This window comes from Sturnira hondurensis, unplaced genomic scaffold (genome assembly GCF_014824575.4).
Source record: "Sturnira hondurensis isolate 20B ecotype Veracruz unplaced genomic scaffold, ASM1482457v3 Scaffold0006413, whole genome shotgun sequence".
NCBI lineage: Eukaryota > Metazoa > Chordata > Mammalia > Chiroptera > Phyllostomidae > Sturnira > Sturnira hondurensis.
Genome location: NW_028079044.1, coordinates 55,472,667 through 55,490,268, shown reverse-complemented (window position 1 = coordinate 55,490,268; position 17,602 = coordinate 55,472,667). Strand labels below are relative to the sequence as shown.

Here is a 17,602-nt window from a genome sequence, read left to right as displayed (position 1 = left end):
GGCCGGTCTCCCTCCCGCTTTCTGCAGGGCCCGGGCACGCAGGCACCAGCTCTGCCCAGGACGGGGACGTGCGTCCGGCTGCCGTCCTGACCTCAGCAGACACAGGGAGGGACTATGCTCTCTGGACGGCGTGCACCAAGTCTGCTCTATGGCCAGTTTTGCTGCCCATAGGCCAGAGTCCAGGGACCACAGGCCCATGGCCACCTGTCTTCTGTTGGGCCCGAGGACACACCAGTGATGACACGCTTCAGGGCCCCCAGGAAGGATGTGTCCCAGGCACCCAGAAGCCCAGCCTGGGGCATGTGGTGGAGGGGCCCCTCCCATGAGCTTCGCTGACAGCCCTCCCTCCTTCTTGGAACCTTCAGGCAGCGGTCCCCCCTCCGGCCAGGCCCGCCCTGGGAGCTTACTTTAATTGCCACTGTCCGCCCACCTGCATCCCTGCTCTTGCTGACATTCCCGAAAGGCCACGTCCCTAGTAGGTGGCTGTCCCTTCCCAGAAGGCAGAGCGGGGACCCTGGCCGGCCCTGCGCACAGATCCGCCACCCAGAGAGGCCTCTGGGGCAGGACACCGGCACTCCGCCAGGAAGGGGTCCGAATGCACCTCCCCAGCCGACGGGAGGACCCCATGTCATTCGCTCCAGTCAGGGGGAGCCACCAGGCCGCGGGGCCCCGCACCCGGTCACACCTGAGGGGGAAGCGTCTGGAAGCATTCGAGCTTCGGGGAGGAGGATTCCAGGCACGTGTGTCCTGGGGAGAGGCGGTCCCTGGGTAAAGGTCTCTGGGTAAAGGTCGGCCGGGCCTGTGAGCTGGGACCGGAATGATCTAGAACTCGTGCTGCTGGTGGGCTCACACCGACTTTTACAGACAACGGGCTGGGTCTCACCGGCTGGGCCCACGGAGAGTTTGGGTCATCGCTGCCGCGACGGTCCCTGTCTTATAACGTTAAAAAGACAGTCATCCTCACAGTTCTTAACCCACCACGCTCTCCGTCAACATGGAAGACAGACTCAGTGTGTGAGTAGCCACTTCATTAAATCACCAGGGATTCTATTGATCTTAGAAAGACTAATTGCCAGAAACCCCTTAAGGTTCAGGAGTGGGACACCCTCCCGGAGGAGGGAGGGCCGGGCCGCGGTGTAGCCCGCACTGTGCAGCTGTGCGTGCCTGCGCCGGGTCACAGGTTAGACCTGAAGCCCGCCTTCACCGAGAAGCGCATCATGGGCCTCTCCCGGGGCCGCAGGAGGCAGATGGAGCTGGGGAAGCCCCTCAGACGCAGGCGGCCGACGCCCCCGTCCGGGTAGATGGTGAGCCTGGCATGGGTGACGACATCCTGCAGTTCGGGGGTCAGGCTGTTGAACTCCTGGCTCTGGTCAGGGGACAGCTGAAAGGGAGGCAGACCCAGAGCTGCTGGCCACCCCGCAAAGCTGGCCTGCCCCACACCACTGTCGGCTGGGACTGGGGGCCTCGCGAGATAAAAGTCACTCCCTGGTAGTGGCCCAGCTAACGGCCGAGAGCAATGCCCAGACAGCACGGCACAAATGCTCTGCTGCGGTGATGGGCGCTGCACTTAATAGTAATTAAGGGGACAGACGGATAGGACGAAGTGGGCACAGGTCCCCGAAGACGGTTACCTGCCTCATGGGGGAGTGGCCTGCACCCTCCACCCTGAACCCCCACAGGTGACCAAAGGAGACGCCTGCGACCAGTCCAGCATCCGTGCCTCAGATGAATGCACTGTTACAGCTTCAATGAGCTATTTCCTTTCTAAAAAGTTGATATAATGCAGAACCATTCTTCCATGTGTTCTTTGCACACGCCAATCAATTTACACCAAAATTCGGTTGCCATGAAAAAGAATGAAGCGCGGAGCCCTCCTCTGTACCATGCAAATGCGCAGAGACAGGTTTTAAAGGCTGGTTCATGCTACCTGGGGACTGAGCAGGCAGTCTGGAGTGGGGGGCTGCAGAGTTCCAGGGGGAGGCCCCGCCCCGCCCCGCCGCCGCCAGCCGCCAGCCCGCACCTTCGTGACCGGGAGCAGCGCCTTCCACCTGGGGCCCGGGAGGTCCCACCTCTGCCTGATCATGTCTTCCTCCTCCTGGGCCGTCAGAATGCAGCCGTCCAGGCTGCAACTGTCCGGGGAGCTGCCTGCGGGCACAGGACGGCAGAGAGGGGCTTTCTCCACACCCTGGCCCTCGGCACAGATCGCTTTCTGGGGTCGCAGGCATTTCAAATCGCACCCAGAGTCCAGCAGAGAACCAACCAGCGCCCCCCTGCTCAGCAGAAGAAACAGATGAAGGCTGTGAGCAGGGAATGCGCCCGCCCGCGACAGAGCTGGATCGCCCCTGAAACCGGTGATGGTTTTTCTCAGGACTCGGAGGCGGGCTGGCGGGCGCCGGTGGGCTGTGCACCTGAGTTTCGGTGCCTGGCATTTGGCCGTGGATGTGGAATGTCTGACACCCCCTGGACTGCGGCTCTAATTACTGGCGTGCTGCTCTGCGGCTCGTCTGAAATGATTATGGAGCTGGAAAACCTCTCCTCGTGGAGGCAAGCTTTGTAACGTGACAATAAAAAGAAGAAATGCTGCGCTGAGGGGCCTGGAGAGGATTCCTAAGTGTTCTCTGGGTGCAAATACACAGCCCTGCGTTTCTCCTCCGCAGTCACAGTCGAGAGACTCACAGCGTCACTGGCTCTGATGTGAGTGTGGGGGTCACCGGGTCAACCTGACGCTGCATAGCGGGGAGCCAGATACCAAGTGTGAAGGTGACTTCCTCAAAGCCACACAGCTGGTGGGTAGGAATGCCAAGCCCAGCGCCCAGCGCCCACGGTCCTGAGCCCCCCCCCCAGGAAGTGTGACAGGCAGACACCCCCACGCCTTCGCCTTTACCTTTGAAGTGCCTGGTATCGACTTCAATCTGAGTGACCACTCCAGGATGTGCTAGTCGGAACACGGCCCACTCACACCCGGGGGGGAGGACAGCGCCGTCCTGGCCACTCTGGAATTCAGGAGGAAGGTGTGTCGGCCGAGGCAGAACCCAGCCTGAGACCGGCCGGTGGCGGGGAAAGGCTGATATACCTGCGCTGAGGTTGTTCATTTCTCACCCTGAACGCAAGCCCTACGACCTGGTTTGTGAGTGACTTTTTGTGCCCCTGCCTCATGAGTCCATGGGGTGGTGGGAAAATTTTCATGAAATTGTAATGGGTTTTCTGCGTCGTTTCTGAACTGGCGTAGAACTAGAACGCTGTGCACGGCAGGGTCTCACCCTGACCCAGCCCGTCGGTCCCCAAGTCAGTTCGCTGTGGCCGTTCGAGCAGGTGTGTGCTCGGCCACATTTAAACCGTGTGTGCGCTCTGCCCCCAGACCTCGGTGTGTGGCGAGGCGAGTCCCTTCACCCTCATCTGGAAGCGCGGGGTGACTCGGAGTCGAACCCAGGAGAGAGGTGTTGACGACTGAGTTCTCAGTGGGGTTTACACGCTGGAAGTGGCTTTTCATTTTGCTTTCCTCTGGATTTCCTCACGTCATTGAGCCACCAGCCACACTGTCCCCAGGTCACATGTCCCCCATCACGTGTTCACACAAGCGCTCTCAGGCAGGGATACCCAGATATTAGGAACGACTAAGCTGGTTTCCTCCTCCTGTCTGTCAACACATCTACTCCGGGTTTTATAGCATTTCATCGCAGACCCCCTCGTCCGGCCCGCTGGCTCTGTGCCCTGGCGCTGGAACGAAGCAGGCAGGTTCCGGACGCGTGGGAAATAAGCTTTCAGAACAGTGAGCACTGGCTTCTAAAAGAACACATTTCCCAGATGTGAGAGGAAACCACAGCACCTCACCTGCAGCACGGGTGGCCTGTCGGGCCTCCTCGCCGTCTCCCAGCCGTCACCCACGGCCTTGGGCTGGCCGACACCTGCGGGGAAGAGCGTCCACACACGTGACTCTACATCCCGAGAGAGGGTGGTGTCACCGGAGCGGTGACATCACAGACCCACACGCCTGAGCGCGGCCGCAGCAGCTGTGTTCACTGAAGGTGACGCTGCAGTCAAAATTACGCAGGGAAACCGCCGTGGCCATCGTACCTAGAGGCAGGAGTCCTGCACTCCCACGGCCCGGCCCGCCCCCTCCCCCCACATCGGGGTGCCTGATGCTGGTGCCGGGACCCCTCCCCCCACCATCTCACCTATCATTCTGTTCGGGTGCCCAAAGTGGGCGTTGCTGAATGCTATGCAAGCCCCACCGCACGCGATGGCCACCAGGTCCAGCGGCTCTTTGGGGTCGATGGCCGTCCAGTCTTTCTGTCCGATCCCGTACACCCTGAGGCGTGCGATCCCCCCGTCTGGAAAGGAGAGGCGCCTGAGTGCTTTCCGGCTGGAAACACAGCCGTCCGAGGGCCGTAAACTGCAAACGCGAGCACACTTCCCGAGCCCGCGCCCTGCCTTCCGGGTCCTGGAGCTAGCTGGCAGCTTGCCCAAAGCGTACTGTCTCACCTGAGTGTCCTGGCCCCAGGGAGGCCCTCCCCGAGGGAGACCTCCAACAGGGTCTCCCCCCACCCCCGCCCCGCCCGCCAGGTTCATCCCAGCAGGTTTATCGCCCCCCCACCCCCACCGCATCATTGCTCCACAGTCCAGTCGCAGGCTGACGTCCCCTCGTTTTTTACATGAGTCCCTGCTCGTGTGTCTCCCAAACACCAGGATAGAAAACCTCCAAACCATTGCTTCTCTCGTTCCCTCTGTGTCATCTCCACCCAGAACCAGTCCCGGAACATAGTAGGTGCTCGTTTTCCACTAGAATCTATAACTCTAGGAAAGTCGAAAAGCAGCTAGTCGACTCACCACAGACGCGACGTTTGGTGCCCCACAGACTCAGACAAGAGCCGTACGGTTTGGTTTGCACGAGGACACAACGCCTAGCAGTGCAGACGGGAGCACGAGAGATAACATTCACAAGAGCCAAGGGCCGCCGAGGGCCCCAGCCGCCCTGGCCTCGGCCCGCAGAGCCGAAAGCAGGCACCCAGATCCGCACGCGTCGTCAGCTTCTCGCAGAGTGAGCGGTTTTCATGTGTCTGAATGTTTCTTCCTAGAGGTGGGAGCCGAGCGCTTCCTGTCGGAACTCAGGCTGGTTATCAGAGTGTTCGTTCGACTGACGCGGAGCCCGGTGTGGTTTTACGGGGAAGATGCAGCGAACCCGGGCGACCGGAAGCTGTGTCAGCAGAACAGCGGAAACCCTGGTTCACAGTCAATCAGCCCGGACCACGTGGGCGTGACGCCCGAGACGAGACCCCGAGCGGGTGATGGAGCAGGCGCTGCAGCGCCGGTCACGCTCAGTCACGCGTGGTCGGTCTTCACACGGCGGCGTCTCAGGGAAAAGCATGAGGAGCGGAAACACACTGCACCCAAGTGTGAGCCAAGAGACCCCGGGGGGCTGGTGAAGGTTGGAAGAAAGGAAAACGCCACGTAGAATCTCTGGAGAGTGTTCTAAGGGCGTACGGTGAAGGAGACAGCGTCCATTCAGGAAAATCCGCTGAGACTCAGTAAGAACCGTGAGGTTCCGGTCTTGGAACCAGGTCAGGAGCTCCGCTCCCTCATCCCAATTCGGCGAGGGGGTGGCTCCAGACAGGTGAGTCCAAAACCACAAGCCTTGTCCTGGCTGGTGTGGCTTGAGTGCTGGCCTATGACCAAAAGGTCAGCGGTTCGATTCCCAGTCAGGGCACAGGACAGGGTTGCTGTCAAGGTCCCCAGCAGAGGGCGCTCGGGAGGCAACCACACACTGATGTTTCTCTACCTCTCTTTCTCCCTCCCTTCCCCTCTCTGTAAAAATTTTAAAAAGTAATAAATCTTTCTTAAAAAGTGAAAAAACCCTGCAAGCCTGTGCCCCATCTGACAGCCAGGCGGCTTTCTTCCTGGGAGGGCCCCGGCGTTTGTCATTTTGTCCCATCGGAGGTTAAGTCCCAGGTGAGTCCCAGCCTCCACTGCCCCTCCTCCAGGCTCCCAGGTCCTCAGGCAGCATGTCCCCAAGAGAGGAGTACACCGTGGTCCCCAGCCCCAGCCCAGAGCCAAGGCTCGGAGACTGGGCCCCTGGAAGAAACTGGCCCTAGAACAGGGAGCTCCAGACCCCTTCCCAGCAAGCTGAGTCCACGGGCAGCAGAATGTGGAGCAGCCCAGGCCCGGGCTCTCTCAGAAAGAGCGGGGGCTGGGGGCTTCACGAGAGACCTTTGTAAGCTGTGAAATGGATTTGACTGAAAGCCAGACGGACGGCGGGAAAGACCAGGGACAGAGCTCGGTGAAGCCCTTGTGAGATCCGAGAAAACCTCAACACCAACCTCAAACTGTCCCTTTGACGCAGCCCAATCTAACTGGATGGGTAGTGCCGCGACCCACGCCCCGGGCATTGCAGAGCAACCGGGCGGCGGGGTGAGGAACAGAGATCGTGAGAGCGCTCGGCCAAGGCTGTCGCCCTGACGGGCCCCGATGCCACTGAGGCTGCGCGCCCCAAGGGTGGCCTCCAGAGCCTCCCACCGGGACGGTGACCAGGGCTCCGCCAGCGGGCACAGCCACGGCCGGACACCATGGCACCTGGACAGGCGATGAGGCCATTATCCTAACAGGCGGCGTGAAGGCACGGGCCCCTCCCTTCTCTCCAGTAAAAGAGCCCCGGGGTTCAAGGCTACAATGCACAGACACGCACGCAGTCTCTGTGCAACATCGGCCGGGGACACACAGCACGCAGCAGGCCCTGGGAGCACAGCGGGCAGGCCCAGGAAGTGACCCCCCACAAGCTCAGCTCTGCGGGAACGGAGAAAACCGCAGGGGACGAACAGGGAGGTTCACTCAACAGACGCTGAGTGAACGTGGGCGCAGACTGGCTCTCCTCCCTTCTCTCGGCTTCTTCAGAAGACACGCAGTTACACGGGCGAGGGTCACAATGTATCGTTGGGTTTGCAACATTCATATGTGCTTCTCATTACAATTATGCCACCGGAAGGGGGGGGGAGGAAGTAGAGCCATGCATCTCTAAAAAGAAGTAAAAATAAAGTAGTGAAATAATCACTAAACTGCAGAAATACACCCAGGTGCCTGTGAGCACTTTGTGACAAGGGACCGAGGCACTCACTTAGGGAAGAAAAGTCTCTTCCACAAACGGTTCTCGGAGAGACTCTGTCTACACGCAAACCGATAAAGCTGAATGAACCCTCACCTCATGGCGTTGACAAAGTAGCCAGCTCCCAACCAGCCAAAGACCTAAAGATAAAGGCTAAAACGATGCGCTCTTAGATGCAAACATGGCTTTTCTTCATGACCTCGGACTTGACGATGATTTCCTCAATATGACTCAAAAATAAGAACACCCCCCAAGAAAAAACACATCAAAATTCAGAACTTTGTCAAAATTTGGAACTCTGGTGCATCACTTTTTGGGTAGCAAAAAGTGAAAAGACACCCAACGGACTAGGAGAAAATATTTGTAAATCGCATATCTGGTCAGTGTTTAGCACAGCAATAACTGTCCTGACGATAATAAAAGACAGAAACCCAATGTAAGAATGGGCAAAACCCCCAGATAACCATGTTCCCAAAGAAAGCATACAAGTGGCCAACGCAGTGCCTGAAAAAAGGTGCTCAGCACCACTGGCCACCAGGGAGGCGCCAACCAAAGCCACCGAGAGCTACCGCCCCACAGCCTCCAGGATGGCTGCGACTTCGGGAAACACCGGGACCCACCGACACAGCTGGCAGGATGCAGCGGGGCAGCCGCCTCGAAAACAGCCTGACCAGTCATCGCATGACCAGCGACTCCGGTCCCAGGCGGACACCCGCACGCAGACACACGTTCGTGCAAGGCCTTGCACAGAATGCCTGCAGCAGCCTCGCTCTGAAGTAGCCGCAGAGGGAGACCGTCCCAGCGTCTGTCGGCTGAGGGACGGGCCAACGACGAGGCCCCCCTCCCCACCGCCGTGCAGTGCGGCGTGATTCAGCCGTAGAAAGGAACAGAGCCCTGCCCCATGTTCGGCGCACTGAGCCTTGAAAACGGCGTGCTCAGTGACGGGACCAGTCACAGGAGACAGAAATGTCCAGGGCGGCCCAACGTTTCTGGAAGCAGACTCAGGCGGCCGGAATCGGTGGAGAGCAGGGTGGGTGGCGAATGGGCACCAGTTTCTTCCTCAGTGAAACTGCCCCCCGGGTGATGGTGGGGACGGCCACTGCTGTCACGCCAACTGTCGCCCGCATCCCGCAAACCACTGAACGGATCGGCTCGCCCGGGGGTTCGGCACCGGACGTGAGCCACAGGAAAGCTGCTGTAACGTGATGTGAGCGGGGTGTTGGTGTGCCTCCGCCGCCAACACACCTGAGAAACCGAAGTCCCAGGAGCTGGCCGGCCCCACGCAGCTCAGTCCCACCTGCACGCACTGCCCTGGCAGGTCCCCACACTCCCCGTGGAGGGACGCCTGAACCCCGGACTCTGCCAGAGAGCAGACATCCGCGACCGGGACAGAAGGGGCGGCGGCATTTTCCACTTGTGCACCTGCCGCCGCTCCGTAACGACAACCAGAAAGGACCTGTGGTGCCGGGGCCACGCCATACTCTCACCTGGGAAAAGGTTGAGTCTTACGTGAGTCCATTTCTGCAGGGAATTCACCAGAAAGTAGTTGTGGCTGAAGGCAGGCTTTCCCGGCGTCAGCTGCGTCATGGGCACCAGGCAGTCCCAGCTGTCCGACTTCAGCTGCGAGGCATAGAAAACCGTGAGTGCGGCTCCCGGGAGCAGCAGGCCTCGAGGCTTCATGCCTGTGTGGGGCTGGCAGGGCGCAGGCGCCCTGATGACAGGTAGTTCAGGGAGGACTTTAACAAAAGTCGTGATGAAGGTCCGGGTTTAACAGGCAGAGCAGGGCCCTGGCTGTTTCCACGCGGATCACAATGCCCATGGCTGGGGGTGGTGGGGGGCAGGGGAGGGCTGGGGAGGCCTGGGGAAAAAGGACCAGATCCGAGCTGCCTTCCCCTGGAGGAGTCTTAGGGACGAGCCGTCAGAACAGCGATGTGGACAAGCTGGGAAGCCCAGGGCTGTTCCCGGGACCTCGAGGTCCGGGGCACGTGGCAGGAAGGAGCCCTGCAGGGAATTTCTCTGGATCCGAGCTTCCCTGAGAGAAGGCCTGGTCTGCTCGGTTATCACTCGTTCCTGAGCCTGGCACAGACCAGTAAGACACAGTATGAGTTAATTACTGGACAAACAAACCTCAGAAAACAAGAAGGTACCAAAGCGTAATCCCAGATCCTCCATTTCACTATGTTCATCGGGCATGAACTCACTTTGTCAAAGTCCTATAAGACGTATCTGGACTCCGGCAGTTTCTGCCTGGGTCTCGGAGACCAGCTTCTGCAGGTGGAGGGGCTGCAGGGCACCCTGGGCCACGGCCTCCCCTCGAGCCCCCGCTGCCCCAGCCGCTCACAAACATTGGTGGCACCAGGCAGCAGCAGGAGGTGCCAGGAGTGTGTCCCTGCACCTGGCATGGCCCAGTACAAAGAGCATCCCCTCGCCACCCTCCTGGCCCCGACAAGCCCCCCTCTCTCCTGGAGACGTACCTGGGCGACAGCCTCCCACTCGGCGGGCGTGGCCGCCACCCCCGCCCGGACTCCTCGCTCCGGCATCTCCGGCTCTTTACCTGGAGTCGGAGGGACCACAGGGGCAGGGCAGGGCTCAGAACCCAAAAGGACGACGCTCTGAGTGGGCTGCGTGGCCATCCCATTCCGCCCGACCACACCAGGGATGCCACGCCTTTGGTCAGAGCTCCCGATGAGCAGAGTAACCCCACGCTCGCTGGCGTTCCTCCCCACGTGGGGACTAACGGTCGCGTAAAAAGCGGTGTGGCGTTGGCAGCCCGTTTGCTGTCAGGACAGTAAATGTTTCCAAGTCGAACCAGAACCGGTCTCTCCCCCAACCAGGGTTTTCAAACGCGAGGGTCTGGTAGGTCCCGTCCAGAAACACGCCTCCCCCCGGGGTCATCCAGGAGCGGGCTCCACCGGGTGACCCAGGAACCGGAGTGCCATGGACAGCTGGCGGCAGGCGGGCTCACTCCTCCACCCCGAGTCACTTCCTGCTCCCAGAGGAACCTGTCACCCAGCACCACCTAAGTCCCCGGTGCCCCACTGTCTCTCGGGGCAGCGCCTCCGACACTATGGTGCCTCCAGCACAAACTTTCTGGCCCACGTGACTTCTCTTCCCCAGGACGTGTCTGCACACACAGGCGACGGCCCTTATTTCTGAAAAATTAACTCTGGGGCCAACGTCAGCTGACACGGATGAAAGGACCGAAAGGACAGGTCCAACTTAAGGCATCCATGTCACTCCGGCTCCTGGGCAGGGCCCGCACCCAACACCCAGGGCTGCTGCGTCACTGACCGGGGCTGTTGCCACGGGCTTTGTCCGGGTCTCTGGGAGGCGTCCCCACCCCCCCAGCACCCTGCCCGCCACACCTCACGGTGACACTCTGGGAGAGCGTGGGTATAATTCGATCTTAATCAGGTCAAAGGGCATTGCTAAGCTAGAAACCCAAATCACGGAGCGTGCCCCTGGGAATCCGAGCTCGGAAGCCCATGGCAGCCAAGTGGCTGAGACCGGCCGCTGAGTCTGTGCGTCTGGGGACACACGGCCAGGGGACGGAGGGGCCTCAGGGCCCCGCAGGGCCATCCCAGGGCCAGGCGTCCCCAAGGCACCTTCTTCTAAGTTTGCTGCTTGAATTGAGATCCGAGGGGCGTAGCTGCCCGTGAAGTACGAAACGTCCACGTCGAAGCCCCGGATCATGCCCTGTACGCCCAGCCTGACGACGCACCAGTCGTGACCTGCGGGACCCAGATGACAGAGCGTCCGTCACCCCGAGGTCAGCGGGGGAGCTGGTGACAGAGCCAATGGACACGCTAGTGTCCCACAGTGACCCCTCTGCCCGTCACAGGAAACGGGATGGGTCGGCTCTCAGCTACGACTTCAGGGCCCCTCATCCGGGGGCCCCACGGACCACCGCTCCCCGTTTCCCGCAGGAGTGGCCGCTCTCAGAGCAGACGGCCTGGGACGGCGAGGTGGAGGCTGAACCCGTGGCCATCGGCAGTGCTGCATGACCTCCCGAGGCAGACCACCCGTCCTCTCCAAGTGTCTTTTCCTCCCTGTGGGTCAGGGTCGAGGTCAGCTTCCCGAAGCTCAGACTCTACCGCCCTGGGGGCAGCCCCGCCCAGCTCAGCAGGTGCCTCGGGTGTCCATTCCTGCCCCCCCCCACAGGCCCCTCCAGTGCGTGGGCTGTGGTCTGGGAGCTCTCCAGGTCAGCAGGTCGCTTCCTCCCCTGGCAGGCAGACCCCTGCCCACCACCAAGTGTGCGGACGTGCTGGATGCCCTTCCTGCTCCCCCATAGCCCCCCCACACACGCTGTCACCTTCCCAACGAGTGTCTGGCTCCTGGGGCCCCCAGGTGACCAGGTCCCCCCCCACACCCCTTCCTGAACGCTCCCAGCCGACGTCCACCAGGGACGGCCGAGGTCACAGAGCGTCCCAGGGCTCTAGTCAGTGCTGCCCTCAGGGTGCCCATTTTCACCCGCCCCGCAGGAGGGGGTGAGGCACCACCCGGTTACCTGGAGCCCTCCGCCTTCTGGTCTCCCATCCGTCCATCCACTGGCCAAATTCCGTGTATTCGTGCTCTTTGAAGCGCGGGCCGTCACTCTGAACACAGAGGTCCAGCAAGGCGGTGACTGGCCTTCACTCAGCCTGGGCTCCCGGCCAGTCACTTTCTGCCCTGAGGCCCAGGTGGGGCTGCAGACCCAACACTAAGGGCGCGCTCAGTGGGCGTGGCAGTGCCCGCCCCTCTGGCCCTGCGCAGGTAACCCATCCCCGCCAGCCTGGTCTCCGAAGGGCCCTCAGAGAGGGAAGTCCCGCCCTGTGGCCTCTGCGAGCAGAACGGACGACTGAGTGGCGGCCAACACCATGTTGCCACTGGTGTCCAGGCCCCACAGACAGTGCAGCTCCTGCTGCCGTGTCCACTGTCCACCCGCCAGCTCTCAGCCCATAGCCTGTGACCCCCACCCGCCTGCCAGGCCAACGGTAGTTCCCTCGGTGGGGGCACCGCGCCCCCAGGACCCCCCACCACAGTACCTTTAGGAGGTTTTCTGCAGGAGCAAAAAAGTCATCTGTTGCAAACAAAATCTAGGCAAAGAAAGATTAAATAACCATAAACACCACTTTGTTTCGTTCCCTGGCCAGCCATTAGGAGGCGCAGTGAACTCGCCTGCAGGGAGGGAGACAATGAGTCACTGAGCCCGAAGCTGTGAGGGGGTCCCCTTCTCTGCGAGGATCTGGGACCCTGGCCATGCGCCCCTCGCACGCAGAGCCTGTGGCCAAGCACCTTGGGGGGCTGGCTGGGAGCAGGATATCTCTGAGAGGGGGCGCCCTCCAAACTGCACTCAGAAGCAAACCAGGCTTGGACCACCCTGCCTAACCCACACCCAGCAACACGGCTACAGCCTGGAGGGGACCTGGTGCTCTGGTCTGGCCCCACTGCCCTGGTCTGCTGTGTTGGGTGGGCCTGCCCCGGGAGGGCTCAAGGCAACCCGCAGGGGGGGCCACCATGCAGGCACCTCCCCTGCTCCACAGCCATTAGAGGCCCCTCAGTGGAAATCCTCAAGGGGCCTTTCCTGCCTCTCCAGGTTCACCCTCTGCAACCTCCTCCCCCCCCCAGCCCCCTGCCACAAACGCTGGAATGTTCCAGAAACACTAGCCCAGCTGGACCATGTCTGCCCCTTTGCAGCCCCCCGTCTGAAGCTCCCCTGGCCCCTTCTCCATCCACCTTGCGAGCTGCCTGCCCCGCTCAGGGCATCACTCCAGCCGGGTGTTCCCCTCACAGACACGTGGCACCTCTGCCCACGGTGGGGCCGAGAACAGTGTGCAGTCCTGGTGTCTCAGCGCCTGGTGCGCTGTTGGCGTCTCCCTGCCTCTGCACGTGGCGATGCCTCGGTCCCTTTGCCCCCTGCAGGCGCCACCTCGCCCAGCCCTCGGCACGCAGGCTCCGTGGGCGTCTCCCCCTGCCAAAGCCTGAGGACCACCGCTCTCTTCCATAAGAGAGCCCATGGAGGGACAGCGAGTTCTTTCCACAGGCGCAAAATGTCCTTTCTCAAAAAGAACTTAAGGCACCAACGGAAGAAAACTGCCTTGGAAGCCTTTGGTGGGCAGGGGCTCCCTGCGCGAGGCAGGCCCCCCTGCCTGGTCCCTGCTGCCCTCGCTGGTGTCTCTGTGGTGGGGACCTAGGCCCCTCTCATGACTTCATTGCGGCTCGTTCCTGCCACGAGGCCCCTGCTTACCTTTCCTCCCACGGACTCAGATGCCATGTCGATCAGCTGGACGAAGTCGGGGGACCGGGACAGTTTTCCCTCCCTGGGCGAGTCAGCCATGCTGCCTGGAGGGAGAAGGGCAGGCGTGGTCACCCTTGGGCTGGGTGGGGTGCAGAGCCAGGCTCTCCTCCAGGCCCCCACACCCCAGTCTGAGATGGACGAACAGCCCAGACGGCGCGGAGTGGGTGTGGCAGGTGCACGACCCCTCCAGGTGGGATTAAAAGGCGACTTTGCACAAACACTGGAATGGGAGGGATTCGGAGCAGTTCTATCCATGGCCCACGCTGCAGAGGTACCCGGGGCCCACGGCAGGGGGCCTTCGCCCCTCCTCCGCCTGGGCGAACGGGGGCAGTCGCTGGGTGATGGATCAATGGGCAAACGTGGGGTGATCGTGGGGCGAAGCCAGGGGGGACCCGCTTTCGCAAGCTCACTCCGGTCTGCCTGTGCTCCCTGGAGTGCGCCTCCAACACAGGCGGGCGCTCTTCGAGCTCCTGTTGCTCTTCCTGACGAGGCCTGGCACTTGGACTTGGGCACAGCTGCTTTCACTGGCAGAAGTGCGTCCACTTTGGGGCGGGAAACCCCACGTCCCAGGCGCCGCCGTCTGCCCGCTTCACTGGGGATTGGACTGGCTTGGCCAGGGGCCGGCACAGCCTCTTCACTCCCTCCTTGAGGACTCTGCTGCTCGCTGTGCGGAAACGAGTGACAGGGAGATGGAAGAAGAGCAAACGGACCTTTGCAGGACGTGACAGAGGACCAGCTTGGGGACAGCTCACAGCGAAGGGCTCAGCCCCAGGGCAACTTCACAGCAATGATGGTGGTGGGTGGGGAGGGAGGCAGGAAATCCTGCCACAGTCTCTCTGCAGCCTCGCGCACCCTCTTCTCTCCTCAGCGTCGGTCAAAGAGATCGGACTGGAGCGGGGGAGACGCAGGGGCCGAGCTCATGCCGTGGGTGCTGGCCCCGGGCATCTGCTCGTGGCTGTGTGGGGATGGGCCACTGCCACACGCGGTGTCCACGTCCACTNGCCGGCACAGCCTCTTCACTCCCTCCTTGAGGACTCTGCTGCTCGCTGTGCGGAAACGAGTGACAGGGAGATGGAAGAAGAGCAAACGGACCTTTGCAGGACGTGACAGAGGACCAGCTTGGGGACAGCTCACAGCGAAGGGCTCAGCCCCAGGGCAACTTCACAGCAATGATGGTGGTGGGTGGGGAGGGAGGCAGGAAATTCTGCCACAGTCTCTCTGCAGCCTCGCCCACCCTCTTCTCTCCTCAGCGTCGGTCAAAGAGATCGGACTGGAGCGGGGGAGACGCAGGGGCCGAGCTCATGCCGTGGGTGCTGGCCCCGGGCATCTGCTCCGTGGCTGTGTGGGGATGGGCCACTGCCACACGCGGTGTCCACGCCCACTTCTGACGGAACTGAGAATTCGATTTCTCGGGAGCCAGGAGTGGCTGCCTATGGCACAGCACGGCACGGGAGACACCACCGTCCTGGCAGGAAGCTCCAGCCCCCCGCCCAGGTGCATGGTGGGTGAGGCGTCTCCCCGCGGACTCTAGAGTGCCTGTCCCTGCAAGGCGCCTCTCTGTTGCTGGCTCTGGGTGCGTCAGTGGTTCTCAGTGGCGGCCACAGCTTCTCATCAGCGTGGGAAAGCTGTCCACGTGGCTTCCTGCTGTGGGAGACCTACTGTGGGACACCTACTGTGTGCCAGGCACTGACTGAGCCCCTGACCCAGGCTCCAGTTCCCACGACCTCCTTACAAGGTGCGAGCAACTGTCCTCACGTTGCCCACCAGACGGAAGCTCAGGGAGGGAACGTCACCCTCATCCAGCACCACTCAGTCCCAACAGGCACGTCACTGTCAGTCCTCGCCTTCCTCTTCCCACGCCAGGGCTCGTCCCACTTGCTCTGCAAAGGGCAGGTGCTGACGGCTCCGGCTTCTCGGCCCACCCGGTGCCCACGGCGGCACAGAGGGAAGCCAGTCCTGAGCCCTGGGGGGTGACTCACCGCCCCCAGACCTCTGGGACACTCAGCGGGAACCTCCCTGCTCCCATCCCCACAGTGGGTCCCTTTCTGCCGCATCCACGTCACAGGAGAGCTGCCAAGGTCTCCCAGGGAAGGCTGGGGGCCCAGCAGCCAGACTCCTGTCCACCCGAATCACCACCCCCTCACTCAGACCGCCTGGGGCCTCTGCTTCCAAGTCCGTCCCAGAAAACACAGCATTTGCTTCAACCGGCATCTAAATAACTCTTTGCCCAGGCACAGGGAGCCGGGCTGTGATGTTGTTAACCGATCCTGCCGAGGGCTCAATGCGCTCGCCACCGATCCATGGATCCATGGGAAATGAGGAGGGCGGCGGGTCCTTCCGATGAGGAAACAGTGTCTCCCCGCAGTTTCACGGCGGCGTGCTGCCCGCTCTGCTGCTGCTGCTGCTGTTGCGGTCGTTGTGGCTGTGGCGGTTGTGGTTCCCTCCGGGAGTTGCCTTGGAACCAGAGGCGCAGCAGCCTGAGTCCAGGACACCACCAGGGCCTCCGCTGGCAGGAACGACCCCGTTAAAGGGCGGCCGTGACTTGCGTCATCACGGTGGATAGGTCCTAAGAAAGCCTTTGGCCGAAAGTGTGAGATTTGCGGTGAAATGAAGAAGCTGACTTGACTTGGGACAAAACAGAGGGGACGAACGCCGGGATCTGGAGGAGCCCGGGGTCGGCGTGCGCGAGCTCCTGTGCGGTCTGCAGCGCTGGTGTAAGTTCTGGGTTTGCTCAAGTGTGTGGCTCTTTGTTCCAATACAAGTTTGTTTTTCCTGTGACTTTAGTTTTCCAGGTGATTTTTTTAAAGGTTTTATGTATTTATTTATCTTTAGAGGGGAAGGAGAGAGGGAGAGAAACATCAATGCATGTTTCCCTGCTGGGAGTTGGCCTGCAGGGAACCAGCCTGCAACCCAGGCACGTGCCCTGACTGGGAATCAAACCGAAATCCTCTGGTTCGCGGGCCCGCACTCAATCCACTGAGCTACGCCGGCCAGGGCTCCAGGTGGTTTTTAAGGCCCAGAGCCATAGGACTTGGACCCAAGCAGAGCAGGATCCCGCGCCCAGAGCCTCTCGTCTGATGCTGGGGCCGTTCCCGGCCCTGGACACACTGTTCCCAGGGCTGGACCCTCCCCAGGGACAGTGACAGCAGCCAGTCACGTCTCCTGTGACCCCCACACTCATCCTTCAAAAGGGTCCCACACTCATTGCTATTCAAGTCGTCTCTGCGGTCACCCTGTCCTTTGGACAGTGACAGCGGTGACACAGCCTGCTCTGCACAGACGGCTCACCCAGGAGTCCGAAGTCCGGAGTCTAGGACTGGGTTTCCTGCTCCTCAGAAGCCAGCCACGGTCTCATGGCGCTCGGGGCCGGGCGGAGAGAAGGTGCAGGGGCCTGACCGCCTGTGAGGGGAGTGGCTGGAATGGCCCAGCCAGTGTGATGTCACAGAGTCTGGGGGCGGGGGCTGGGGTAGAGCCGCCCCTCCCTGGAGAAGCCCAGCAGACTCTGCAAGACCCCTGTGGGCAGGGAACTGGCCTGTCCCCTCGCCAGTGTGCACCCTGCTGAACCCCCTTCCCCATCCGGCTGTGACTCCGAGCCGGTCTCCTCTCCGGAGGGCTCCCCAGGCCGGGCCCGCACCTGCTCAGGGAGGTGGGCTCTGAGACCCTGCACAGCAGGCGTTTCCGGCTGTTCCCATCTCAGGGCACACGTGAACTAAGTGCTAAGACTCGGTAGCACACCCAAAAATATACTTTTGCTGATCTAACAACAAATAAAATGGTATAATTTTGATCTATTTACAAAAATATAGTAATAACACTCATTACCTACCCTTTTTGCTCCAAAGTGACTTTTTAAAAAACTCAGGTGCCTATACTTTGTATAGAAGGATGTCTGGTACCGGGAATTAACCAATCAGACACAACCTTGTGTGACGTGTGTGACGTGACCAATGAGATGTGACTCCATTATTTGTGTTTGGGGACAGGGCATCCCGCCGGGCTGCTGCTGTTGTGTTGGCAGCTGTCACTTTTCTCCTCGACAGCCTAAGGGACAAGAAGCCAGTGTCCTGACCAAACAGTCAGGTGGGGTGTTGCCGTGTTTACTGACTGGGGAAGGAAGCACACCTCGCCCAGTGGGGGCTGTGTCTGTTGGTGTGAGACAAAAACAGCGTGACCTGCCCTGGGAGCCCGTGGGGCTTGGAGGAGGAGCCCCGGGGAGATGAAAGCCGAGCACC

General features: G+C 61.2%; 1 protein-coding gene across 1 annotated transcript; it reads right to left on the bottom strand.

Moving 5' to 3' along the window:
• Positions 1-1,174: 1,174 nt before the first annotated feature.
• ALLC (allantoicase) lies at positions 1,175-13,409 on the bottom strand. Its single transcript, XM_037049026.1, has 11 exons — positions 13,320-13,409; positions 12,118-12,168; positions 11,601-11,688; positions 10,699-10,824; positions 9,568-9,647; positions 8,581-8,713; positions 4,176-4,331; positions 3,832-3,905; positions 2,885-2,993; positions 2,021-2,145; positions 1,175-1,381 (listed from the first exon to the last, which is right to left on the bottom strand). The coding sequence occupies exons 1-11, from the start codon at positions 13,407-13,409 to the stop codon at positions 1,175-1,177; spliced, it is 1,239 nt and encodes a 412-aa protein (XP_036904921.1).
• Positions 13,410-17,602: the final 4,193 nt, after the last annotated feature.

Excerpts from the sequence above, each read along its gene's own strand:
- ALLC (XM_037049026.1), bottom strand. The coding sequence starts at position 13,409 with ATGGCTGACTCGCCCAGGGAGGGAAAACTGTCCCGGTCCCCCGACTTC. Across the intron at positions 12,169-13,319 it reads CTGAGTCCGTGGGAGGAAAG|ATTTTGTTTGCAACAGATGA; the intron begins GTAAGCAGGGGC and ends TTCTTTGCCTAG. Across the intron at positions 1,382-2,020 it reads CGCTGCTCCCGGTCACGAAG|CTGTCCCCTGACCAGAGCCA; the intron begins GTGCGGGCTGGC and ends CCTCCCTTTCAG.